Source organism: Malaclemys terrapin, chromosome 7 (genome assembly GCF_027887155.1).
Source record: "Malaclemys terrapin pileata isolate rMalTer1 chromosome 7, rMalTer1.hap1, whole genome shotgun sequence".
NCBI classification, from domain to species: Eukaryota; Metazoa; Chordata; order Testudines; family Emydidae; genus Malaclemys; species Malaclemys terrapin.
Genome location: NC_071511.1, coordinates 38,564,516 through 38,588,947, shown reverse-complemented (window position 1 = coordinate 38,588,947; position 24,432 = coordinate 38,564,516). Strand labels below are relative to the sequence as shown.

Below are 24,432 nucleotides of genomic sequence, written 5' to 3'. Positions count from 1 at the left end.
CCGGTCAGGGCGGCAGATAGATGACTCAGTCCCCCTGAGGAGGGAGTCCCCGACCACCACCACCCTCCTCCTCCTCTTGGGAGTGGTGGTCGTGGAACCCCCATCCCTAGGACAGTGCATCTTTTGCCTTCCAATCGGTGGAGTCTCCTTCTGCTCCCTTCCCTCAGATGGGCCATCTAGTCCACTCTCCGCATTAGCACCTGTAGAGAGAACATGGAAATGATTGCTCACCTGTATCTCCATTGCTGGTGCATGGATGCTCCTCTTTCTTCTTCTGGAGGTCACATGCTGCCAAACCTCCTCACAATCCTTCTGTCCCTGCTGCGCCTGCTCTGAATCTTCAGAACATTGTGGCCGTAGAAGCATCTCCTGACGTCTGTCCAGGAAATCTTCATTTTCCCTTATGCAACGCAGAGTCGATACTTGTTTCTCCAGCCCTCGAACCTTCTCCTCCAATATGGAGACCAGCTTGCACTTTGTACAGACAAAGTCACTTCTGTCCTGCGGAAGAAAGACAAACATGGCACAACCTGTGCAGGTTACAACAGCTGATCGCTCACCTTCCATATCACCGTCTTCTTAGGAGCTTCCTCAACTGTTGCAGGAACTACTCGGAGAAACCTGCAGATGAAAGCCTCAGTGCACTCTCCCCACGCGAACTCCCAGGCAAACTCCCGCTGTTAGCCTCTGCTGTTCGCCGCTCAGCTGGTTCGCTGCTGACTGCCCTTATATACCAGTCAGGCCCACTCAAGGCCCACCAACACAGCCCCCCTAATGCAGCACTTAGCGTACCTCCTCTCGGACAGCTCCCAGGCAAACTCCCGCTGTTAGCCTCTGCTGTTCGCCGCTCAGCTGGTTCGCTGCTGACTGCCCTTATATACCAGTCAGGCCCACTCAAGGCCCACCAACACAGCCCCCCTAATGCAGCACTTAGCGTACCTCCTCTCGGACAGCTCCCAGGCAAACTCCCGCTGTTAGCCTCTGCTGTTCGCCGCTCAGCTGGTTCGCTGCTGACTGCCCTTATATACCAGTCAGGCCCACTCAAGGCCCACCTGGAACAAAGCACTCCCAATTCACACTTTTCAAACAAACAAGCAAGCAATCAAGCACACGGTCAAACTGACCAACTGTCCCAGCAGCAGACACTCAGATACTCACCAACACAGCCCCCCTAATGCAGCACTTAGCGTACCTCCTCTCGGACAGCTCCCAGGCAAACTCCCGCTGTTAGCCTCTGCTGTTCGCCGCTCAGCTGGTTCGCTGCTGACTGCCCTTATATACCAGTCAGGCCCACTCAAGGCCCACCTGGAACAAAGCACTCCCAATTCACACTTTTCAAACAAACAAGCAAGCAATCAAGCACACGGTCAAACTGACCAACTGTCCCAGCAGCAGACACTCAGATACTCACCAACACAGCCCCCCTAATGCAGCACTTAGCGTACCTCCTCTCGGACAGCTCCCAGGCAAACTCCCGCTGTTAGCCTCTGCTGTTCGCCGCTCAGCTGGTTCGCTGCTGACTGCCCTTATATACCAGTCAGGCCCACTCAAGGCCCACCAACACAGCCCCCCTAATGCAGCACTTAGCGTACCTCCTCTCGGACAGCTCCCAGGCAAACTCCCGCTGTTAGCCTCTGCTGTTCGCCGCTCCATTATGCAAACACGTGACAAATGGCAGTCCCTGCTCCTGCCTCAAAGAGCTTGCAGTCTAAAAGACAAGACCTAATAGATGGGTGAGACAGACTAGCAGTGTGGCATGAAATGCAGGGGAAAGGGTAAGAAGTCTAATAGGATGTGTGTAGTAATAATTGCCAGCACATACACATTACATTTCATGAATATCTTGTCTCCAAATATGTTCATTCATCAGGGGCTAACTAACCAGATCCATCTCTCAGGGAACTTTGTCTCAATTTGCAGCCTTTGGCTTCCACTACATGCAATAAAATTATATGACAGTGTTACTGGAGCTTTTACAAAATTGAAATGTCTTCACCTGATACTTTTTTTATTCATAACAATCTTGGCATGATTACATGGATCATCATTGTTTCTGTATCTCTTACAATGAGTTTTTGTTGTGTTTTACTTCAGAAAGATCAGTCATCTGGGAAGGACCAGCTCTGGCTTTCTAGCCACCCCAAGCAAAAAAAAAAAAAAAGCCCGCGGCGGCCAGAACAACAAAGCAAAAAAACAAACAAACCTGCGGCGCGGCCGGAGCCAGGGTGAAGGGGGACTCTCTGCCTTGCAGATGTGCCCCGGCTAGCGGGTGGAGAGGGAGGAAGCGGGGGGAGAGAGACAGAAGGGGGGCGGCCAGGGCTTCAGTGGGGTGCTGCCACACGGCCCCTCCCATCGTGCCCCTTGTCGGGAGGGCTCCGCACCACTCCTGTCAGCTGGGAGGGAAGGATGCGGGCTGCCCTGCTGGGCTTGCTGCAGGGCGCTCCCGTCCTCCACACCGCTGCCCCCTACAGGACGGCCGGAGCGGAACAACAACAACAACAAAAAAGCGGCCGTGCCACCCTAGGATTGGGCGGAATGCCGCCTCCTACAAGCTGCCGCCCCAAGCACCAGCTTGCTCGGCTGGTGCCTGGAGCCGGCCCTGCATCTAGGAAGTCCTTGGAGGACTTGCTTGTATTTTATATTAATGAGGCAAATTGACAGCAGGTTTGATTTTTTTCCTCATGAGAGCAAACATAGTTTTAGGGGCTTTGTTTTAAAGCATTTTTAGAAGAGGAAGACAGTCTGATAAAATAGCCTATATAAAATGGCAGTAAAAGATAAAAAGTTAAAACTTTGTAAGAAGGACAAGTAAGCCCAGGAAAAATTCCACACTGTCATGGGAAGTAGCATCTTCATGCTCTGCAGACCCATTCATGTTTACATCTACTAATGAAGTATGTGTCTGACACAAATTCTACTTCAGAGACAAGGTTGACTTAAAGTGGAGGAAGGGAATTAGTCAGAAAGCCAGGAAAGAAAATCCAGCCAACCCAATGGTTTAATGTGGAAAGAGATGTGGACGTGGTTTGGAAGAGGTGGAACTAAAAGCTTCCATTTAACAGTGATGTTGCTTCTTTCTGAGCTACCAATGAAAAAGCAGTTAACGTTGATTGATTGAAACAGGAGGGGGAGCTGAAGGGTTGAGTGCAAGCCCTCCTCTCTCTGCACTCCTTGCCTTTAGCAAACGTTAGATAAGAACTGTGTTTTCTCTCCCTTCTTCGTTCCCCTTAACTTTAACATTTGAGTTTGTTGGATGAAAAACAAGATCCACTTCAATTTAGATTTAAACCATTTCTTTTTGCCTTTATTATGTACATTTTAAGAGAATGCTGTTATCATCTATGAGTTACATATACATGCAAAACAGATAAGGCAAGAAAAGTAAAACCTCATACAGGGACAGGATATCTCTCTTCAAATCTCCAGTCTCTGCTATGTTTGCCCCTGTGTCTTCTCCAATCTCTTATTGCCAGTCATCTATCTTTAATTTTATCCCATGTTCTGTGACTTTGCACTGGCTCAGTTTATCAAGTTACCTCATCTGTGTACTTATCTATTTTAAATCCCTAATTAAAAACCACGAATCTCATGCATAAATCACAATAACTAACCTAAACTAATACATTTTTGCTTATCCTGCTAAAACTTTTATCAGTCTACTTCTGGCACCCCATTGGCTCCATCCAGTTCTTATCTTACAATAGTTCTTCTTACTGGTCATTTTTTGTGGCCACAGGTTTTGATAGCTTGTCTTGTTGGAGTGGCGGGAGTATACTGTGACAGATCCAGACCAGTGGGGTACAGGAGTCTGGTAGAGGGCAAATATACTGGTCATTGGATGAGTAGTTTTCTGTTTCCTGAGTGACCAGAGAAGGGGCTGCATTAGAGTAATCAGGACCCTGCTAGAACCAGTTAAGGCAGGCAGGCTAATTAGGACACCTGGAGCCAATTAAGAAGAAGCTGCTAGAATCAATTAAGGCAGACTAATCAGGGCAGCTAGGTTTTAAAAGGAGCTCACTTCAGTTTGTGGTGTGAGTGTGAGGAGCTGGGAACAAGAGGTGCAAGGAGCTGAGTGTGAGAGGGTGTGCTGCTGGTGGACTGAGGAGTACAAGCGTTATCAGACACCAGGAGGAAGGTCCTCTGGTGAGAATAAGGAAGGTGTTTGGAGGAGGCCACGGGGAAGTAGCCCAGGGAGTTGTAGTTGTCATGCAGCTGTTACAGGAGGCATTATAGACAGCTGCAGTCCACAGGGCCCTGGGCTGGAACCCAGAGTAGAGGGTGGGCCCGGGTTCCCCCCAAACCTCCCAATTGACCTGGACTGTGGGTTCTTCCAGAGGGGAAGGTCTCTGGGCTGTTCCCCAACCCACTTGGTGAATCTCTTTGGCAAGAAAATCTGCCAATAAGCGCAGGACCCACCAAGATAGAGGAGGAACTTTGTCACAATACCTAGAGCTAACAACTCCCCCTTGACACTGTGCTTCACCCTGCTATTTGCACAAACCAAGACATTTTACACATAAGACACACAAACCAGTTTTATGGTTTATACAACCCTGAAGCTGTTTCAGCAAAATTGTGAAATGCTGCATCAGTAGAGACGTACAAAAAGTAAAATTCCTTTTTATATATTACTATATATAATATTCATTTCTAACATTTAATTTATATAATTTGACTGACACAATTAATTACACAGTTCTGTAAAACATGATGCAAGCTTGACTAATTTCTTTATTGTTTATCTTTTATTTTAGCTGAAAAAGAGAAGCCATTTTATTGTCAATAGCTTAAAAACAATATCCCACATCTGATTTACAGTGACAATGTAGAGACTCTGCCTGGAATGGTTTTACTATCACCCATTATTGGTAATCATTAACTGCTGCAATTATAAAGACCCTAGGTAGCCCTGTATTTGCAATTGTTGGGCTGTCATATTTTTTTCAAAGTGAACTGGAAATTGGCTGTCTTTATTCTGTGGAGAGCATCCCGTCTTTGAACACATGTGCCACACGCACAATCAACCAGTATTCAAGCTTTGCTTCCAGATCACTTATTTATAAGGGGAGGAACTGTGTTGTTTGGATGGGATGAAAAACAAACCCACACATCACACAGACAAGCATAACATTTGTAAGCCAGATATTAAATAACGTAGCATTTCCCTGTATTTAACTATTGGAGCTTACAAAAGAAAGCTTTAGAGGAACACAATTATATCCTTTCTGCTTTCACTGACTAATATAATCCTGGACTATTCTGTTTGAATCACTGCCTTTCTAGCCATTTCTTAAGCTACTGTATCATTTACTATAGATCTCAGCAGAAATATTAAAATAACCTATTTTAAGCTATGTAGTAGTATTTTTAACAAAAATATTTCTTTCCCCCACAAACTCCAGGTGCTAAAGCATTTAGGGGGTCTCAGGATATCTTAATTTTCAACTTGGATAACTGGAAAACTTTTATTATTGAGTTAACTATTTATCCTATAGTTCAGGTATTTTGTACTGGAATCAATTAAACAAGCATTAATATTTGAACAGGAGAATTACAGTGTTAAGATGATCTTTGGACACAATCATTCATAGTTTATAGTAAGAGTGCTAGTCCTATTTCATTCACTTGCAAAGGAAATAATTGCTTGCACGCTGTGATTTCACATCAACTCTAGTTAAATTTGAAAAAGGAAATAGTGCCACACAGTTTAAAATATGTTTTTAAGCCTAAACGCGTAATTAGAAATGAAACCTCTTGTTGCCAACATATGCCACTAGTTCTTCAACTTTGAAGGAATTAGGGTTACCATACATCTGTTTTTTCCTGGACATGTCCGGCTTTTCGGCAATCAAACTCCCGTCTGGGGGGAATTGCCAAAAAGCCGAACGTGTCCGGGAAAAATACCGGCCGGGCACTTCCTCTCCCGTGGCTGCTCTGCTCCTCCCCAGACTCAGACTTCGGCTCCGTTTAAGAGCCAAGCTGCCCGAGCCAGCACTACCGGCTTCACGCAGCCCCTGTGCCTCTGGACCCTGCGCCGCCGGAGCACAGCAGCTGGAGCCGGGGAGGAGAAGTGCCCAGCCGGCGGCTGGGGTCCGGAGGCACGGGGCCTACCCGAAGCCGGTAGCACTGGCTCGGGTAGCTTGGCTCTTAAACAGAGCCGAAGTCTGAGTCCGGGGAGGAGCAGAGCAGCTGGAGCCGGGGAGAAGTGCCCGGCCGAGGGCGCAGGGTCCAGAGGCATAGGGGCTGCCCAAATGTGGTGACGACGCAGGAAAGGAAACAGAACACCAGGTCTGTGGTAGCCGAAAAGCCCCTCTACCTCCAGGAACTTTTCCTGGGGCTTTTATTCTTTACTTACTTTGTTTACAACACTTCTTAGTGGTTACATTCCTGCGCATAAAAAGGCCAGGCAGTATACATGCACATAAGATAACAAACCCATCTCTTGAGCGCGTGAATGCCAGCTGCGAGGAAACAATCAAATCAGCCAAATAAGTTTCCCAAACATAGGCGCTAGAACTAGGTCACTCCTGCCTCATTGCCAAGGGAACAGTTTGCCGTTCTTCAAGGCTTGTGATTAGGGAGCAACACATTCCTACATCCCCCCCTATTTTATTTTATAGATGCGGTGTTTAAACAAAGCGCTCTCGCAGGGTAGCATACACAATGCCACTAGATTGGGTATACACTAAACAAAACAGCAAAGCAAAACGCCAATCCCATAAGGCTTGACTAGTTGCCAAACACCCCCCATGGGGTTTGTGGAAGCAGAGAAAAGAACTGACAGAAGGGAACTGCAATGCATGATGGTTGTTAGCAAGAGTCAGGCTGTAAGTAAAACAATTAACTACTTTGGCACAAGTATTATTAGTATAATTTGCTACAAAGGGGGTATAAAGCTGTACCTAATCAATACTCTATTATTGCAAATTGAATGGTTTGCAAACAGGAACAAGGCAGGTACTTAACAAACTTTGCATTTATACCTTTCATTACAAAAAAAAATAATGAGGGACAGCTGCATTTCGTTATACATAGGCCATCTTGATATCTTAATTCCTTACTTGTTTTGACTCTTGCCAACATACAATATTTTCTAGACCTTATCTACAAAAGGTTTTCTACACCTTATCTATACAAGGTCACAATAACTTCTCACACAGTACTTTCTCACCCGCCTCACACAATCCTCGCTTCTACAAATCTCGCGTTATCAGGGTTACAGTTAGCCTGACTCTGGCTAACAAACTGTCATGCATAGCAGTTCTTTTCTGACAGTTCTTTCTCTGCTTCCACGACCCCCCCTTTTGTACTTCTAGTACAACAAACATTCTTAAATCTCTATTTGCATTAAGCCCTGGACTTCAAATTCTACATCAGATGCTTCAATCTTAGGGGTTCTGATTGAATGTAATGACAATGCATGATTAGCATAAACATGAAAAGTATTACTATTATTACGTCTTTTACAACAATAATAACATAATCCTAAGCTAACTAATAGCAATACAAGCAATAACATTCCCATAGCAATAATATAATGGGGCTGTTGTACAATCTTAATCATAAAGCACAATACATCCTATTTAGTACATAAAATGGATACTCTATAAGCTGTCTGGAAAGCATACTTTTCAACTTAATATATATTTTAAAGCATGTGAATTTGCCCTTGTACTTCAGAGATTTTCTGAATCTCTGGTAACAGTGAAAACAAATTCTGAAATCTATCAGGTACTAAACTAGTCCAATTAAAGGGTACCTGGAACCTAAGGGCTACTTAAAAAAACTCTATCTGCAGGCCAGTAAATAATATGATTGCCTGCAGTGGTAATGAGATTAAAATGTATGTCTTGCAATGTGGAGGCTTTAACATACACACAGCTATCATTAGCTTAAAACAGTAAGTATCCTGTCAGGGTAGTTCCTTGTCCCCTACCCTCCCAGCAAACGCAATCATGAACAGTGACAACTTCTCCTGGCTTCAGTTTACGGATACACTGAAGCTGTGGGGGTCCTAACGGCCAAAATGTCCATTGACTCCCTAACCCCATCCAAATGTCAGATGTAATCTCCGGAGCACTTACTAAAATCAATTGGGCATACCAGGTAGTCTAATTTCCCAGATGTCTTGGTAAATTACCCAATCCCACATGCATCCTCCCTATGGACCCGGCAGGATTTGGTATGTGGGAGCCCACACCCCCTCAACCGGTCCATATGCTTGGAAGGAGCATTGAGAACGTCCGCACTTCCATCCAGAAAGTCTCCAAGTATGTCTTCATGCCACAGATCAGATGGTACTCCTGATGTGTCTGTAAGGGCAGTGGGCCAAGCCTGATGCTCTAGATCATTTCGAATGGCCATTAGCTAGTCATTCCGGAAATCCTGAATGTCTGAACATGCTAGATCCCACTGCAATGCCTTCCCAGCCTCAGTGATATTCAATACCATCTCTGTTAGCAACTTCTGGGTTATTGAACTAAGGGCGGAGATAACATGTAACTCACCAACTCCAGCCTGTATCGGGGTTTTCGTTTAATGGTTCACTAATTGGGTGACTAAATAACAATAAAGGCCTCTCTCATTTAACACAGTGCAAATTCCAGGAACATTCGCTATAGAGCCCATCAATTGCAATTATTAATTCTTGGGGTTCGCTGGTCACTAAAGTGTGAAGGTCTTGGCCATTGGTTTTATCAAATATATAGCATTGTCTGTATTTGGATGTGTTACAGGGGTAATAGTGTGATGGAGGAGATGGCAGGGGCAATAGCAACAAGGTGCTTTTGGTACTTATCATTTAAAATCTAATTAAGGGGGGCAATACATACTGAAGGACTTATCCAAAACACAGGGCGCAGCCTGTAGAATAAACCTTAAAATCTAATCAATACCACATTCCCAAGAATGGGTTCCACAAATTTCTTCCTGCTAGTGTATAATTCTTTGTTTCTTCACCAGGGTCAGTTCTTAATGTCTCTTGTAGTCAGGAATTCCTGGACTTTGTGGTTTCAATTAAGCAAGTGTTCCTTCTTCTCTTTTCCTGAAACAGTGTGGTTTAGCATCATGTAGGGGAGAGGTTACTAGCACATCACCCTGTAATGGTTTTGCTTCTTCTAGAAAAATCCAGAGGCACAGTAGGTCTGTCAGTGGACAAGGGAGAGGTTACTAGCACTTCACCTTGTCTTTTTTTTTTTTTTCTTTCTTTCTTTTTCTTGCTGTCCAGAAGACACAGCAGAGCTAGAAGGAGAAATAGGCTTATCATTAGTCGGAGAGTCCTCCCGAGGTGGAGGGGTCTTTTTACAGTGAAAAGCATGGGTCCAGGCAGTCAGTCCTTGGCACTTCACAGTGGTGTTGGTGGTTAACAGGACTTAGAAAGGGCCTTTCCAGTGTGGAGCCAAAGCAGTCTTTCGTTGATGGACTTTACATAGACTCAGTTTCCTTGTTTCAATAAATGGCAGGGCTGCTAGGGTCTTTGGGTAGCACTTCTTTTATCTGTGAAAAAAAAAAACTAACACATTTCATTAGTGCCTGGCAGTGTTTTGCAGATCTCAGTTGCTTGGGCACATTCAGGCCCCCCCTTTTCGTGGCTGTCAGCCAGGTCTTATCTTTGGACTGAGCTTGCTAGCTATTTTTTCCTCAGTTAACTCATTCCGTGCTTTTTCCTCTTCTCCCTTTCTCGGCTTCTTTTAACCTACAAAGGAAACTTTCACTCTTCACTTATACACTTTTTTCCAACAATGAACGCATACACATTGCCATTATACAGTACATTAGTCTTATTATTCAATGTATGCCCTGTACACTCTTCCAGTAAAATAACTTTATTACAGAGCTTTGGAGCAACAAACCGGGACAAGCACACCCACTTTTGAGGAGTCCACTTGGTACAACCTCTGGTGTCCAACCGCTTTCCTCCCTCCCCAGCCCTCTGGCTAGAAATCTGAGGTAGCCAGAAGGATCCCATGGGCAATATGGGGAGTGGGTTAACCTTCCATGTCCTTGTTTCCAAAGACTGTTGGTATGCAAATTTTAACAACAATTTTTCAATTAAAAAATCTGGCCAATGAAGTTTCTTTTTCTTACTTAAGCAAATATATCAGACTTTAGTATATCACATTTTCCTGATTTATCCAAACACTTTGTATTCCAAGTTGAATAAAACAAGTATCTGCTTTTTGATTTAATCCTTCTATTTAAATTTGAGCTAGACTGTCCTATGAAAATGTTAAATCCAACAATTCTGGCCACAAGACAAACATCACAAGACAGGACAAAGAACACAAAAATAATTCCTATTGTACCAGTAAATGCATGGTACATCGAATGCTATTCAGCTGGCATCCGTTTTCTCTGATGATCTGAAAGACAAAAGAACCGAGGTCTACCCCTTCTGGGCAGTCAGTCATTACTTAAAATATTTACTTTATTACACATACTCTTGTTGATTTTAGGCAAAACAGAGGAATTACCACATATTTCCTTGTATTTGTTTCATATGCAGGCCAGGTTTCAGTGGCTACTACCTTATTAGTTAGAAAATTGCATTAATACAGATGCTTTCTGGCTTGCTTCCAGATCCAAAGCTATCCACGGCTTAAAGATTCTTACTTAAAAAGGGACACAATTAACTTTCCCGGACTTTTGATTGCCTTTTACTTCTAAATCCTGCTTTCAAACACACAGTGATCTGAACAAGACAACACAACCTATATTGGTAGGTTTGCATTTCTTATACCTCTACTACAATATATACTGCACATGTTCTCCACAATTCAATTTCCACAACACTAGCCACATCAATTTCTACACAAGGTGTAACTATTTCTTTTTGAACACCGGGTAAAGGCTATTTACTTAACATATAATTCAAAGAGCTATCCTTAGAGGGTTTTACCAGAGAGTGTCTCCTTATCCTATTAGGACTCACCTTATCGGAGCACGAACCCCAGGGGCTGCGGTGAAGCAGAGAAAAGGGGCGAAACACCCCGTTGGCGCCGTTCCCAGTTCACCGCAGCCGTCCGGAGTCCAATGTCCGAGCCAGGAGAGTCCCGGCGTAGTCACCAGAAACTGTTACCGAAATATCGGGTCCACCTGGCTGAGAGCCAATAACAGCCAGACAGGGATAAGGAGGAGTTGCTTTATTCTGCAGAATAAAGGAGAGCTTTGCACCTTGGTACAAAAACTCTGTCTCATTCACATTTTACCATTCCAATTATCATCCTGGGGATTTGAAATCCCCAGGCCTATAATTACTTACTCCTTTCCTTCCTCTATGCCCTCAAAGTTTCCAACCTGTTTTCCAGTCAAGAAGCCATACCGACCTGCAGTCCGGATACCAGGGGCACTGGCGATCTATTTCCCTTAGGGGGTCCTCAATATGAGCGACCGGGACAACGATGCATGATCGCTGCCGTGTAATCTTGAACTCTCTTGTGTGCTCCTTCTGGGCACTGGAAAGTTCGCCCCCCATACTCACGAATAAGGGGCGGCAAACAGCCGCGGGCGCGCTCGGCATATCCAGCCGGTGAGTAGGGGGTTATCACATCGGGGTCACCAGCTGTGGTGACGACGCAGGAAAGGAAACAGAACACCAGGTCTGTGGTAGTCGAAAAGCCCCTCTACCTCCAGGAACTTTTCCTGGGGCTTTTATTCTTTACTTACTTTGTTTACAACACTTCTTAGTGGTTACATTCCTGCGCATAAAAAGGCCAGGCAGTGTACATGCACATAAGATAACGAACCCATCTCTTGAGCGCGTGAACACCAGCTGCGAGGAAACAATCAAATCAGCCAAATAAGTTTCCCAAACATAGGCGCTAGAACAAGGTCACTCCTGCCTCATTGCCAAGGGAACAGTTTGCCGTTCTTCAAGGCTTGTGATTAGGGAGCAACACATTCCTACACCCAAAGCCTGAGTGCTACCGGCTTCATGGTTTGCTGGGCAGTCTCCAGACCCTGCGCTCCCGGCTGGGCGCTTCCCCTCCCAGGCTCCAGCTGTGCTGGGGAAGCACCGGCCGGGGGCACAGGGTCTGGAGGCTGCCCGGTAAACCGTAAAGCCGGTAGCGCTCGGGCAGCCCTTTTCACGTGGCTGGGAGGGAGGTGGGGGAGTTAGGGCGGGGACTTTGGGGAAGGGGTGGGGAAAGGGTGGAGTTGGGGCCGGGGGTGGGAAAGGGGTGGGGCTGGGCGTGGGAAAGGGGCGGGGCTAGGACCGTGGAGTGTCCTCTTTTTTTATTTTTTAAATATGGTAACCCTAAAGGAATTCCCTCCCCCCACTTAAACTGTTCATGCATTTTTAGGTGCAAAAACACCTTTGACAAATTCAGATAGTTTCATTTAGCAATTCCATTGACATCAATGATAGTTTTGTATAAATCAGCCATTAGCTGGTCCCAGCTGAATGAAGCTCATAATAAAATCCAGGGGTTTTTAATTTTTTCAGTTGGTTAAAATCAAAACCGATCCCTTGCTTACAAGTCACTTTTTAATTTGAAGCCAAATGTATTGGAGAAACCAATGATTGAAAATCAGTTAAAATTCCTTCATGTTGCATAATCTGGTGCATATATTCTTGAGTTACCTTCATTCATTTGCATTTCTTAAAATTAAATCAAAAGAACCTTTGTATCCTTCTAACTTCCTCTCCCTATTGTAACTGGTATTCCTGTTTATCAATTTGGGAATTACTTGCTTTTGAATACAGTGTCAACATGTTGCTAGGCAACCCAGATAGTTCTTGGTTGAAAGTTTGCTTTTGAGTGCTGCTTTATTTTTTTTAAAGATAAATTAGATATGGATCTGACAAATAAAGATGCAGATAGTTTGGCTGGCCCCAAGAGAATAAGGCCATGTTAAAGGATCAGAATTAAAGCTAGTTCCACTATTCACTGCTAAGTTAGCCCCTTTTTTCCTACTCCTGAATTGTTTGTGATCATATTTTGATATGTTTTCATCTATTTGTTGTACATACTTCTTTGAACAGTTCATGCAAAGAAATGTCACCTTCTGGGTTGTTTATAAAATATTTCTTTCAGCTAGTTGAGATTTGTGGTGTATGATCTGTTACTTAAGTCACATGTTTTCTGTTTTTCATCTTGATTAAAACTTTTTTTAAAACACAAGAATGGTAAATAGTGAATACTTACAAATATTTGGAAAATTTATGGGGTTTTTTTATATCAACTAAAAGTCTTTAATGCAAATCTCTGAATAGGAAACAAACAAGGACCTGAACAAAGCTGAACTAATTGGCCATTTAGAATTTGAATGGGTATTCCTCAACATTGAGTAGTATTAATTGATTTGCTAGGACAACTGGTTTGTTATGAATAAAATTCAATGTTATTTTGTTAAGTACTGTAGACACTGTCTACCTTAACTATAACACAACCATTGCTGAGTGACGCATCACTGCAGACCTAAAAGTATGCAAGAGACGTAACTGAAAATTTAGAGTTAATGCAATATAATACTTCCCAAACTCTGGAAACTTCCAACCCTGCTGTGTGTAACAACATGGATAAAGACCAACCGATATGTGACAAACATGGGAATCATCTGTCATATTTTTATGAACTATCTGTATGATTCTGTCCCTATCCCTTTGGCATTCCTACTTACTTGGGGAAAGAATTGATTGTCTCCCTAGGTCATGGGAGATCAGGCAAGGTATTTGAGACATATACCCCATTAAAACTGCCTGAGCAGGAATCAACCCACTGAAATGGAAGACCCTGTAGAGACAATGGAAACCACGATGACCAATGGTTAACACATAGCTATAGAGCAGTGGCTCTCAAACTTTTTTACTGCTGACCCCTTTCACATAGCAAGCCTCTGAGTGTGACCCCCCCTCCTTATCAATTAAAAACACTTTTTTATATATTTAACACCATTATAAATGCTGGAGGCAAAGCAGGATTTGGGGTGGAGGTTGACACCTCATGACCCCTCCATGTAATAACCTTGTGACCCACTGAGGGGTCCCAACCCCAGGTTTGAGAACCCCTGCTATAGAGGCAGCTGGACATGTGAACACAGCTTGTGGCTGTCTCCAGAGAACAAAGACAAGAAGTGTCGGGTGTCTGTGTTAAGAAGAGCAGACGCAGAAACACTCTCCTGGGACACACAGACAAAGACAGAGAGATCCTACACTAGCTTGCTGGGAGGGAGGGGGAGAGGGCTGACTATGGCCCATCTGAACTCTGTCTTAAGTTAGCATAGAAAAGCAGATTAAGGACTTTCCAAAGCTATATTCCAATTGATTAATAAACCCTACTCTTCTGAAATGGCTGTCTGGTGCTGCTAGGGTGACCAGATGTCCTGAGTTTATAGGAACATTCCTGATATTTGGGGCTTTTTTTTATATTGGCTCCTATTACCCCCCACCCCGTCCCAATTTTTCACACTTTCTCTCTGGTCACCCTAGGTGTCGCTGCAAATACGTGCTGAGAGTGCTGATCCCCAAAGGAGGTAAAAGTCTCTGAAGAGGTGTCCACCTCAGGCCTTGCTGGGCAGAGCTCACTGTGGGATACAAGAGTGCTAGAGCCCAGAGGCTCAGTCATGGAAGTGTTGAGGGCTCATGGCCTATCACTGGAGAAGAGTGTGACCCTGTGTGGGTGTGGAACACTAAAGGAGTACTGCCAGGAGACTATCTAAAGACAGGGGTATAGCACAGATACTGTAAAATTTAATCCATGACACTGTATGTATATCTTCACAATAGGATACTACTTTTCTTTCTTGCATGCTTTGAACAATTAAATAGTTAACAATGTTGTCAATAAAAGTGTCACCACTGGAATCTGAGTAAGCACCCATTAAAATGAATGGGGAAGTTCACATTTGAGAATCATTGCTTCAGGCTCTCTGCAAACTCAGGCAGACATTCTTCATCTTCCACAGTCTGTGTTTTGCAGGTTTTTTCATGCCTATAAATTAGAGATTAACGCTGTCTTTTTAAATGAAATATAAGACTCTGTAGACCAACTCAGTGGTGTGTCAATGCTTCACACTTCCAGATAGTCTTGCACAAGCCCACTGCGGGAGACATGCTACACTTTGGGAAATGCTGCCTTAAGATAATACAAAACAGTGTTATGTGTTTGCCTGGTCTACTCGGTAGCACGTGAAATATAGTATAAAAACAGCACTACTGTTGGATCATATATTACCATAAATCTCAAAGTGACTCATCTAACAGTGACAACCCAAACGTGTTTTGGTATCTTTAATCCCCTCATGAAAAAGATTGTACATATTAAAAACTGACCATTAGATTAAGCATAGATTAACTGCCCAAGTCTCAACTTCATGATTTGTTTGCCCACGTACCACACTACATTTCTAGTTGCAGTGGCTATATGGCTGATACCCTCAGTAATATCTTAGTTTTCCATATAAGCTTTCAGCACCAATGCCATTTCAGTGCGCCATTGACTTTCTAACACACATCAAATTGAAACAGTCACAAGAAGATTGTTTTGCACTGTCACCAAAGTTTTTTGCATTTGATGCAGTGTATAAACATGGATCAAGTCCTTGTGTGACTGGAGAAGTGCTTTCAGTTCCAGTGTTAGACTTTCAATGACGATACTTTGCAGTTTTACCTACACAGTGCTTTTTTGTCAGAACTGTCAAGGTGAATTTTAAAGCTTAATTATTAATATCCCTACTTGGTGGATGCAGAACTGAGGTCCAAAGTCACAAAGTGCAGCAGTGGCGGAGTCTGGAATAGAGCCCAGGTCTCTTGACTCTTTCCCATGCTCTTACCCCGGACGATGCTGGATTTCTTTCTATAGTAATACATAATGAAAGTTAGGTTGCCTATTCCCTCTTCTAAATTGCTCATAAGTTTCTCCAAAAAAATCCTTGGTAAGTAAAATTTCTTATATATATATTGTTTAATTTTAAAAAAATATTTTTTTCCAGAGACATTCTGTTCAGCTAATATAATATCTGGAAATATCTTTGAGATCTGCACTAGCACAGTAACCAAGTGGCATTCCAAACTGATGTAGACACATTTATATTTGTGTCTGTCTGAAAGTATAGTCCCTAAAGAGAAATGGCAAGATAGACCTCTCACAACTGTCTTTTGCGGGACCTTTTCTCCCCACAAGCCTTACATAGAGCACTATCATTTTTTGATTCCCCTTATAATTATTTTAGAATTTGTATTCTCTGCATTGGTGTTTGTAGTGCATACCTGGAACAGCACTGGGCACTTAGGGAAATCCTGGCTTTGTAAGCATGTGGTTTTGTGAAGGAAGTAATATTTTTTGACTCTGTATAAGTCAGAACAAAGTGCTACTCCTTTCCAGCCATTTACTAGTTACCAAATAAACTGCCTGAAGTTATAAAACAGGGAACGTTCTGTCAAAGAGCCATTTGTGTGAATTTATCATGTCTAATGTAACAGAGAGCTACTTGCCTAGCAAATACCACAGATGAAATATACTGCATTTCACTTTACTCCCTGTGTATTACAGCTGACACTTAAAACTAATGTTAGCCTTAAAAATGATGTATCATTTCAGTAATACCAAAGGGGAACTTCATATTTCATTCTAAATTCACTTGGAAATACAATGTATTGTCCGAGAGATGCTGCTGTATTACAAAAACACCGAGAAATCCATAGAGCAAAGCAGTTGCTAAGACCGTACATAGGGGCTAGTATTAACATGGATCAGCACACAGCAAACTCTTGTAAATAAGTCTAGGAAATTTGCATTGTATGTTGTAAGATGCTTCTATTCAAAGTAGGGAACTTCTTTTCAAGGATGGTAGGTGATGGGGAACTCAGCCAGGATCCACCATATACTCTCCAGTTTTCCTCTCATTCACTCAGAGAAGTGCTGAGAGCAGTTCAATCTATAGCCTGTCAGCTGCAATGCTGGACAAAAAAGTAACTGAAGAGCAACAAGAAAGCTGCTTCCAAAGTACCCCTGAACTTGTCAATAGCAAGGAATCAATTGATATGCTAGAGCTTTCCACAAACATCAGAAGACAATTGTTGTTTCAAAGAGACTATGATTTGAAAGACAAATGGATGAAGTGTAGGGTAGGTTGGTTCTCATGCTGTTGCTTGGACAGTGTAGAAGTCACCAGATGTGTTATGCACCTCAACTATGCTTGTCTTGCACCAAATCTGATGTGTTATGGAATAGGATGCCAGTAAGGGACATGTGTCTGACATCATGCTTTAGGTCTTCCAGGGGATCTTTTCCGTCCTGCTTTCCTTGGGTTACAGTTAGAGTTAATTCCTGCAGGGAAATTGGCAAGCATTTGGAGCAGATGACTATAGTACGTTAGAGTGCTGGGCACCTGTTTCAGAGAGTGGGACCTCTTTAGTTTGGAAACATTAGAATTGAATCTCTTCATTAGAATTGAATTTCTACCCTTTGATGTTTTTGATCATTCAGAGAGACTTTGCTATGATCTTATGAAAGCCCTTTCTCCTCAAACTATCAGGGCCCATTCTATGAGAGTCCAAGCAGCATCAGTAGCCTTCTTACAGGGACTCCCCATCTTGGAGATATGCAGAGCATCTAATTTGGGTCTCCATACACATTTTCACCAGGTATTATGCTCTGGTCCAAGCTTAAGCTGCAGAGGTCTCCTTCAGTTCAGTGACCCTCTATTCTGTGGTACAGCATTCTTCCTCACACCCTCCTCCTTAATGAGCACTGCTTGGAAGTCACCCGCAGTGAATACCCATAGAGACCAACACTCAAAAAAGAAATAAAGGTTACTTACGTTATAATAACTGGAATTCTTCAAGATGTGTGATCCGTAGGGGTATTCAGGGGACTGGACTAGAAGACCTCTCGAGGTCCCTTCCAGTCCTGTGATTCTATGATTCATGACCCACCCTCCTCCTCTGCTTGGGTCATTGTGTGATTTGCAGTAGAATCAGAACTAGAGAGGCAATTGGTCTGTGCTGCCCTTTTCCCCCTTGATTAAAAGCATGAGGAGGCACAAGGACAGGCATAGACGTACAGACACTGCTATTGAAGAGTTTCCAGTCCTGGGCACGCAGAGCACCGTATGCTCCACAGTGAATACCTATAGGAACCACACATTTCAAAATACTCTAGTACTATAAGGTAAGCAATCTTTCTTTTTTCCCCACTGTAAAATGTTAGGACTTATTTCTGGTCTTACTAAAATTAGTGTAAATAAGAGAAAATTGACTTCACTGGAATTGCTTGATTGTGCAGTTGGTGTAAGTGGGATCAAAATCAGCTTCTGCCTGTCCAACTTTATTATCAGATTCATTAATAATGTTACAGATCCCAGAAGTATGCTAGGAACCTCACCAAAAACATGGTGTCTGCTGAAGAGCTATAATAGGTCTACCTTATTTAGGCAGTGGTATTTCATAATCAGCAATTATTAGTGGCTTTCATACAACTTGATCCCATGAAATTCTCATTTTATGGATTTTTTTTACTGATAAATTACTGTATTAAGAAGAATTAAAAATGGTACCATCACAGAAGTGTGTTAATCCTTAATTAAAATCTTCCTTATTGCTTATTTTTCTCTGATCTTGCTTTAAAAGATTATTGGTTTTGGTTAAGTCAAAAAACTGTTTGTTTAATGGATTAAAAGTGGTTAATTTCCTTTAGTCTTGTAGCAGTTACAAAAGCGTAATGGCTTTGTCAAACAGAGCAAATGTGTGAAGAGTGCAATATAAGATGATTTACAGAACACGCTACATTTATGAGACTAGAAATATGCATCGAATGGCTTTGCCAGAAACTAATACTTACAGTCTTTAAATTAAGAAAAGCAAAGGAAGGACAGTGGCTTTGCCAATTGAAACCATGAGTATGAAATTTACCACAATTTTGGGAAGAATTAAACTTGCAAGACTTTGTCATCTGTCTGGCAATATCACCTAAGTGCAATATTTTAAAATTATGCTTTTCCAATATTCTAGGGCCTAATTCTGCAGTACTGCACAATATGGGTAAAGGTTGCAGAACTGGCTGTCAAATAGGAGTTGTAGCATAGTTACAAAATATTATTTGTGGACAATGATTCTGAGAATGTGGTACATGTGGCTGTAGGGTGCCTGCCCTGCAAAATGTTCACCTCTAGGAACCTATTGACACTTAGTGGACACTTTTCTCCTCCATTGCCGTATCAAGGGAAATAAAGAGCTTCCTTTTTAAAGATTTCTCCCTAGGGATGGATAGAAGCATGAAACATAAGGACTAATATAATGTGTAAATACAAAATTCATTGAAACAACTGCACCATGAGTAATGATTTAGATCTATTTTTATGACTTCAGCTACACTTATGTGCATCTGTTAATCAGGCCTTCATTATGCAGTTTATAATTTCACTTTTCCTTATGGTGATATAATTGAGTGTCCTTGACACTGATGATACAAGAGCCTAAGATTTTGTTTGTACAATATCTGTTGATGTCTTGCATGTTTTCATCTCTTTAGTCAGTTGTGTCAGGCTAATTAAATCCTCGGTTTTCTCCTAGGAGCAGGTTATTGCTAGAATTACAATGACTCAGCTAATCCAAAATTTGAGAGAGAACTGTGAATGATCAGAATTTTTTTCCCTATCCAGGGAACTATTATCGAGATGCTTACATTAAACAAAATCTGCAATTCCAAAGTATTCAAGTATTCAGATTAGTAAAAGGGGGAAAATATAATTTTATTTTTAGTTTCATACATATATAGGCTTCTTTTATTTTATATGCTATGTGAAGCGCCACATGCCCTTGACATACAATTAAAAAATACTATTAAACTAGGATAGAAATAGCAGGCAGCCTCTCTTTGCAAACAAGAAGCTAGGCCCCCAGACCAAAACATTCATATTTCAGCTACAGGAAAACACTAATACCACTGAAGTTTAAAAAATATCAGCACCTCACCTAAATCCACCAAATGCCTGGCCAAATTAGATTTACTTTGAGCTGTAGGGCATGCTGCAATAACAGGTGTTTAGAAGGGAATTCAAAGCTGAGAGCTCCTCCTAAAGAATGTCCTACCAGCAGCCACCACTGTTGCATGTCTAGGGACTTCTTGCTCATGAACCCCTGCTGTTAAAGTATGACACATGAAGAGAGGTAGGCAAACCATTCAGAACTCTGCAAGACAGAACCAACGTCTTAAACTTCATTTAGAAACCAACAGACAGCTGGATTCTGGAGCAATGGTGTTATGTGATCACAGCAAGATACCCTCTGCATTGGGTTCTCTTACTGTGCTGATTTTAAGTGAGGCCTCATTTAGGTTTCATTAGTCATTACAGCAGTTAAATTGTGGAGAGATAAAGGCTTGGATGATGTTAATGAACCCTGTATCCAAGAGAAAGGGTTTCAGCCATATCAGATCAGATGGGAAAAGGTAGTCATGGCTATTGCAACTATAGAGATGGCCATCTTACAGCAGCTGGGAGTCAAACGAGTCCCAAATTGCGACCTGTCCCAACATATGTTCTGGCCTCTTTTATGTCTTAGTGAAAAGATGGCATCTCTGGTAGCACAATGCCTCCAAACCCCATACTGAGGTTTTGGTTCAGTACTGACTCAATGGAAAGAGTCCCACCCACTGAATCACCAGCACCACCTTTAATGGACACTAGATGTGGAAGCAGCTCTTTGAATAGATATACAGGAACATAGAAAAATATTCAAAACCAGCAAAAGGGTTGTGGTTTGACAATTTGCTGGTAAGTTTGCATACCTACATATCCAGACAAATTCTGTAGTTCTTCCCATAATTTTCCTGAGTGTCCTCCAGCTCTTGAATTGCTCTTTGTGGTTGTCATGAATATAGGGGAAATGTCAAATAACCTAGTTGGCACCTGACCAGAAGGACCAATGAGGAAAGAAGATACTTTCAAATCTACGGGGGAAGGATTTGTTTGTTCTCTTTTGTTGCTCCCTCTCCGGGTGGAGGGAGAAGCCAAGCAGGCACAATGTCTCCTGAAAATACATCTGGAATAATTCATCTATAATCACAGAAATTGTAAGTAGGACAAGGAAATGCGTTAGGTTATCTTTTGTTTGGGCTTGTGAATTTTCCTATGCTACAAAGGAAGTTTTATTCCTGTTTTTGTAACTGTGAAGCTGAGCCCAGAGGGGAATCCTCTGTGTTATACATCTTTTTATTCCCTGTAAAGTTACCTTCCATCCTGATTTTTGCAGGTGTGAGCCTTTTATTTTTTTTTCTTTATAAATAATGTTCTTTTTTAAGAACCTGGATAATTTCAGTGTCCTAAAGACAAAGGGTCTGGTCTGTGCTCAAATTGCTAAGGCAATTGCTTGGTAGTTTATTCTTAAGCCTCCCCGGGAAAGGGGATGAAGGGGCTTGGGGGGATATTTTGGGGAGATAGGGATTCTAAGTGACCCTTGCCTGAATTTTTGTGTAAATCACTTGGTGGTGGCAGCAATACTGTCCAAGGGCAAGGAAAAGAATTTGTGCCTTGGGGAAGTTTTAATCTAAGCTGGTAGAATATAAGCTTAGAGGGTCTTTCATTTGGGTTCCCACATCTGCACCCCAGAGTTCAGAGTGTGTGGGGGGAACCCTGACAGTGATACTACCCACTTTCACTTTGCTTATACTTTTACTGTAAAGCTGTAGAACCCTGAAGCTGTGGTAGTTACCCTACTAGCATCTGGTGCCTGTGGGTCTTAAATAGCAGCAGCACCCAAAGAATGTTACATACAAGAGTGAATGGCGGGTGCTATGGCCAAGCAGAGTGCATGTAATTGGTTCTGCAACTTCATCAAAAGTAGAGAGGATACTTAATTATTCAGAAGTATTATGAACATTGAAGGTTCAACCTTATTTGAGTTCCAAGCCTTTTCTTATTCTGAAACTCTTTTGTCCAATCTTTTCTGTGATAGGCACAGAAATCATGTACAATATAATTAAGTTTATGAGCTTGATGTCAGACTAATCAAAAATAAAAAGGTTATTTTAATGCAGTATGTTGTGGAGGTTTGTTTTTAACAAAATACTTTTTAGCCCTGCAGCATCCCTAGAATGTCAAAGGTTCTCTGCCTTTGTTGCAGCTATGTAACATAAACAAAATGTAATCCTTTCAATAGCCCTAGAGTAGTTTTAAGCCTCAAATGCTTAAAACATAATTATGCCTAGAGTGACTGAAAACATATGCTTAGGGAGGGGTAGAGTTGGAATTCTGCATCATGGAACAATGATAAAATATTCAGTATTAGAGAACTACTCCAGCTTACCCAGCTTATTAAGGGATTCACAACCTGGTAGAGACCACAACCTGTCCTGCTAGTGGAGGGGCTCCACTCTCCTCCTGTAGTCATCTTGATCTCAATTAACACATTGAAAATTATTATTGTCATTTTTCATCCATTTGTAGACTTCAAATAAAACTGACATTTAAATTTAAGATTTGATATGACAGCTTAAAAGTAGTTAAGACATTAAAAACCATTATTTCATGAGTTCACTTCACAGCATCATATAAATATTGTCAGTGGGATACAGTCTTCCTCTTGTCAGAAAAAGGATTTACCAGGCATGTTGTATCCACATTCTGTATGACATTTTGCAGGAATACTAATTGCTGAGCACCACAGAGAGCTGCTTTTTAGACCCCAATTCAGGAAAGCACTTAAGCATGTGCTTAAATCAAATTGTCCTCAATGATTAGTCCAGCTGCTTTGGATTATGCAGAGGGTATTTATAATCGTCTATTGAAATGGGAAATACTTTGACACTGACTTAGCACCTACTTCAAAGGGGCTGAGTCAAGGAAAGAGTGAATAGATCCACATCCAATACCAAAAAATGGTTGTTGCTATGGTTTTGAAGGGCCATAAGAGGACATTAAGAAATTACTTGATCATCTTAAATATGAAAGTTACCTAAGACAAAGTTGCTGTCTCCAACAAGGAGTACGTTGATAAGCTGAACTTAAGATAATCATCTGTGCAAATCCTGGTGTCAAAAAATAAAGGGATAATTGCATACAAAGGAAACTTTGAGTGCTTGGATGAGACAAGCAGACTGCTAACAAAAGGTGCATCTAATGCAGTTTGGCCACACTAAAGATGACAGAATACTTTAGATTAGAGCTGGTTGGAATTTTTTTTCATGAATGCGGAAGTGTTTTGCGGAAATGTATCTGGTTCAAAGAAAATTTTGTTGGGAAGATTTCTCAGGTCTGGTTCAGAATTTCCAGAGAGTGGGGAGAGTGACTAGAATAGCCTTTTGGCTAAGGCACTCACCTGTGATGTGGGAGATGCTGGTTCACATCCCTGTTCTGCCTGATTTGGAGTAGGGCCGTGAATTTCAGATGCTCTCGTCCTAGGCAAGTGCCATAACCACTGGACTCTAGAGTCAGTCTGTCGCTCTGCCCCAATAAATATTTATACAAAGTGAATCAGCTCTAGCAGGAGAGATTGAGGTTTTGTAACTCTGAATCAGGCAGAGCAGGGACTTGAGGCTTGGTCTCCCGTATCCCAGTTGCGCACCCTAACCAATGGATTAGTGGCGTGTGTGTGTAGGGGTGTTTCTCTGTCTTCCCTTTCTCCTTCTTCCTCCCAAAAGTTTAGGGTTGTTTTCTTTTTACATTGGAGTGTAAACTCAAAATTTTTCATGGAACAGAATAGTTGTTCTCCAACCAGCCCTACCTTAGACTCTGGAGCTGATGACCAACCAGATTTATATTGCTTGATCCCAAATAATGTAACAAGAAAACTGTTACCATTCTTAAAAGAAGTGAGTAGTCAGGAGTTGTGTTGGCCATCCAGTGTTAGAGCAGAATGATTCCCTAAAGTGTGTACTCTTGCGAGTGCTTAACTACTTCAACCAGAGCATAAATCACTACAAATATTAAGAAAATACTTCAGTGCATAAACTGGCTATTAAATGGATCAGGAAGGAATATTTTCCTCCACAAAGGGTATTGTTCTAGGTGCTATATGATTTGCCTTATTGCTTTCCATAGCATCAGGTATTGACTACTGTTTCAAACACAAATTGAACTTGATTGACCAAGGGTCAGGTCTCATCTGCAAATCCTATTATAACCTACTATCAAAGCATCCTGTCCATTTGTTCTGTTTGTACAGCAGCTAGCACAATGGGGGCCTGATCTGTAATTATGGCTCCTAGGCTTTATGATAATAAATAATAATGATCACACCAGTATAAATACATTAGGATGTCATTTATTCTGCTCTCTGATTGACAGACGTATTTAGTGGACTGACAGATGTATCAGTGGATACTACAATGAATTCCAGTGCAAGAGAGGAAGAGTCCATCCACACCTGTCACTACTTCAGTGTTAAAAAGCAGAGTGTCCTCACATGTAAATCCACAACAGTAGAGAAAGTTTTGTTGGCCCATATAGTCCATCCTTATGTAAGTACAAAACAGGATTGTTCCCTGTTGTGCATAG

At 42.1% G+C, this 24,432-nt stretch overlaps 1 protein-coding gene and 1 long non-coding RNA gene across 2 annotated transcripts in view; one reads left to right on the top strand and one right to left on the bottom strand.

Moving 5' to 3' along the window:
• Positions 1-6,289: 6,289 nt before the first annotated feature.
• On the bottom strand, positions 6,290-12,018 carry LOC128840653 (uncharacterized). Its single transcript, XR_008445682.1, has 2 exons — positions 11,261-12,018; positions 6,290-9,495 (listed from the first exon to the last, which is right to left on the bottom strand). It is a non-coding gene; the product is annotated as an uncharacterized LOC128840653 (long non-coding RNA).
• Positions 12,019-15,794: 3,776 nt separating this feature from the next.
• Positions 15,795-24,432, top strand: part of SYN2 (synapsin II) — a 466,588-nt gene continuing 457,950 nt past the window's right edge. The window contains exons 1-2 of the mRNA XM_054033948.1: positions 15,795-15,873; positions 24,223-24,395. Coding sequence (XP_053889923.1) covers positions 15,810-15,873; positions 24,223-24,395 — 237 coding nt within the window. The 5' untranslated portion in view covers positions 15,795-15,809. The remainder of the gene's footprint in view (positions 15,874-24,222; positions 24,396-24,432) is intronic.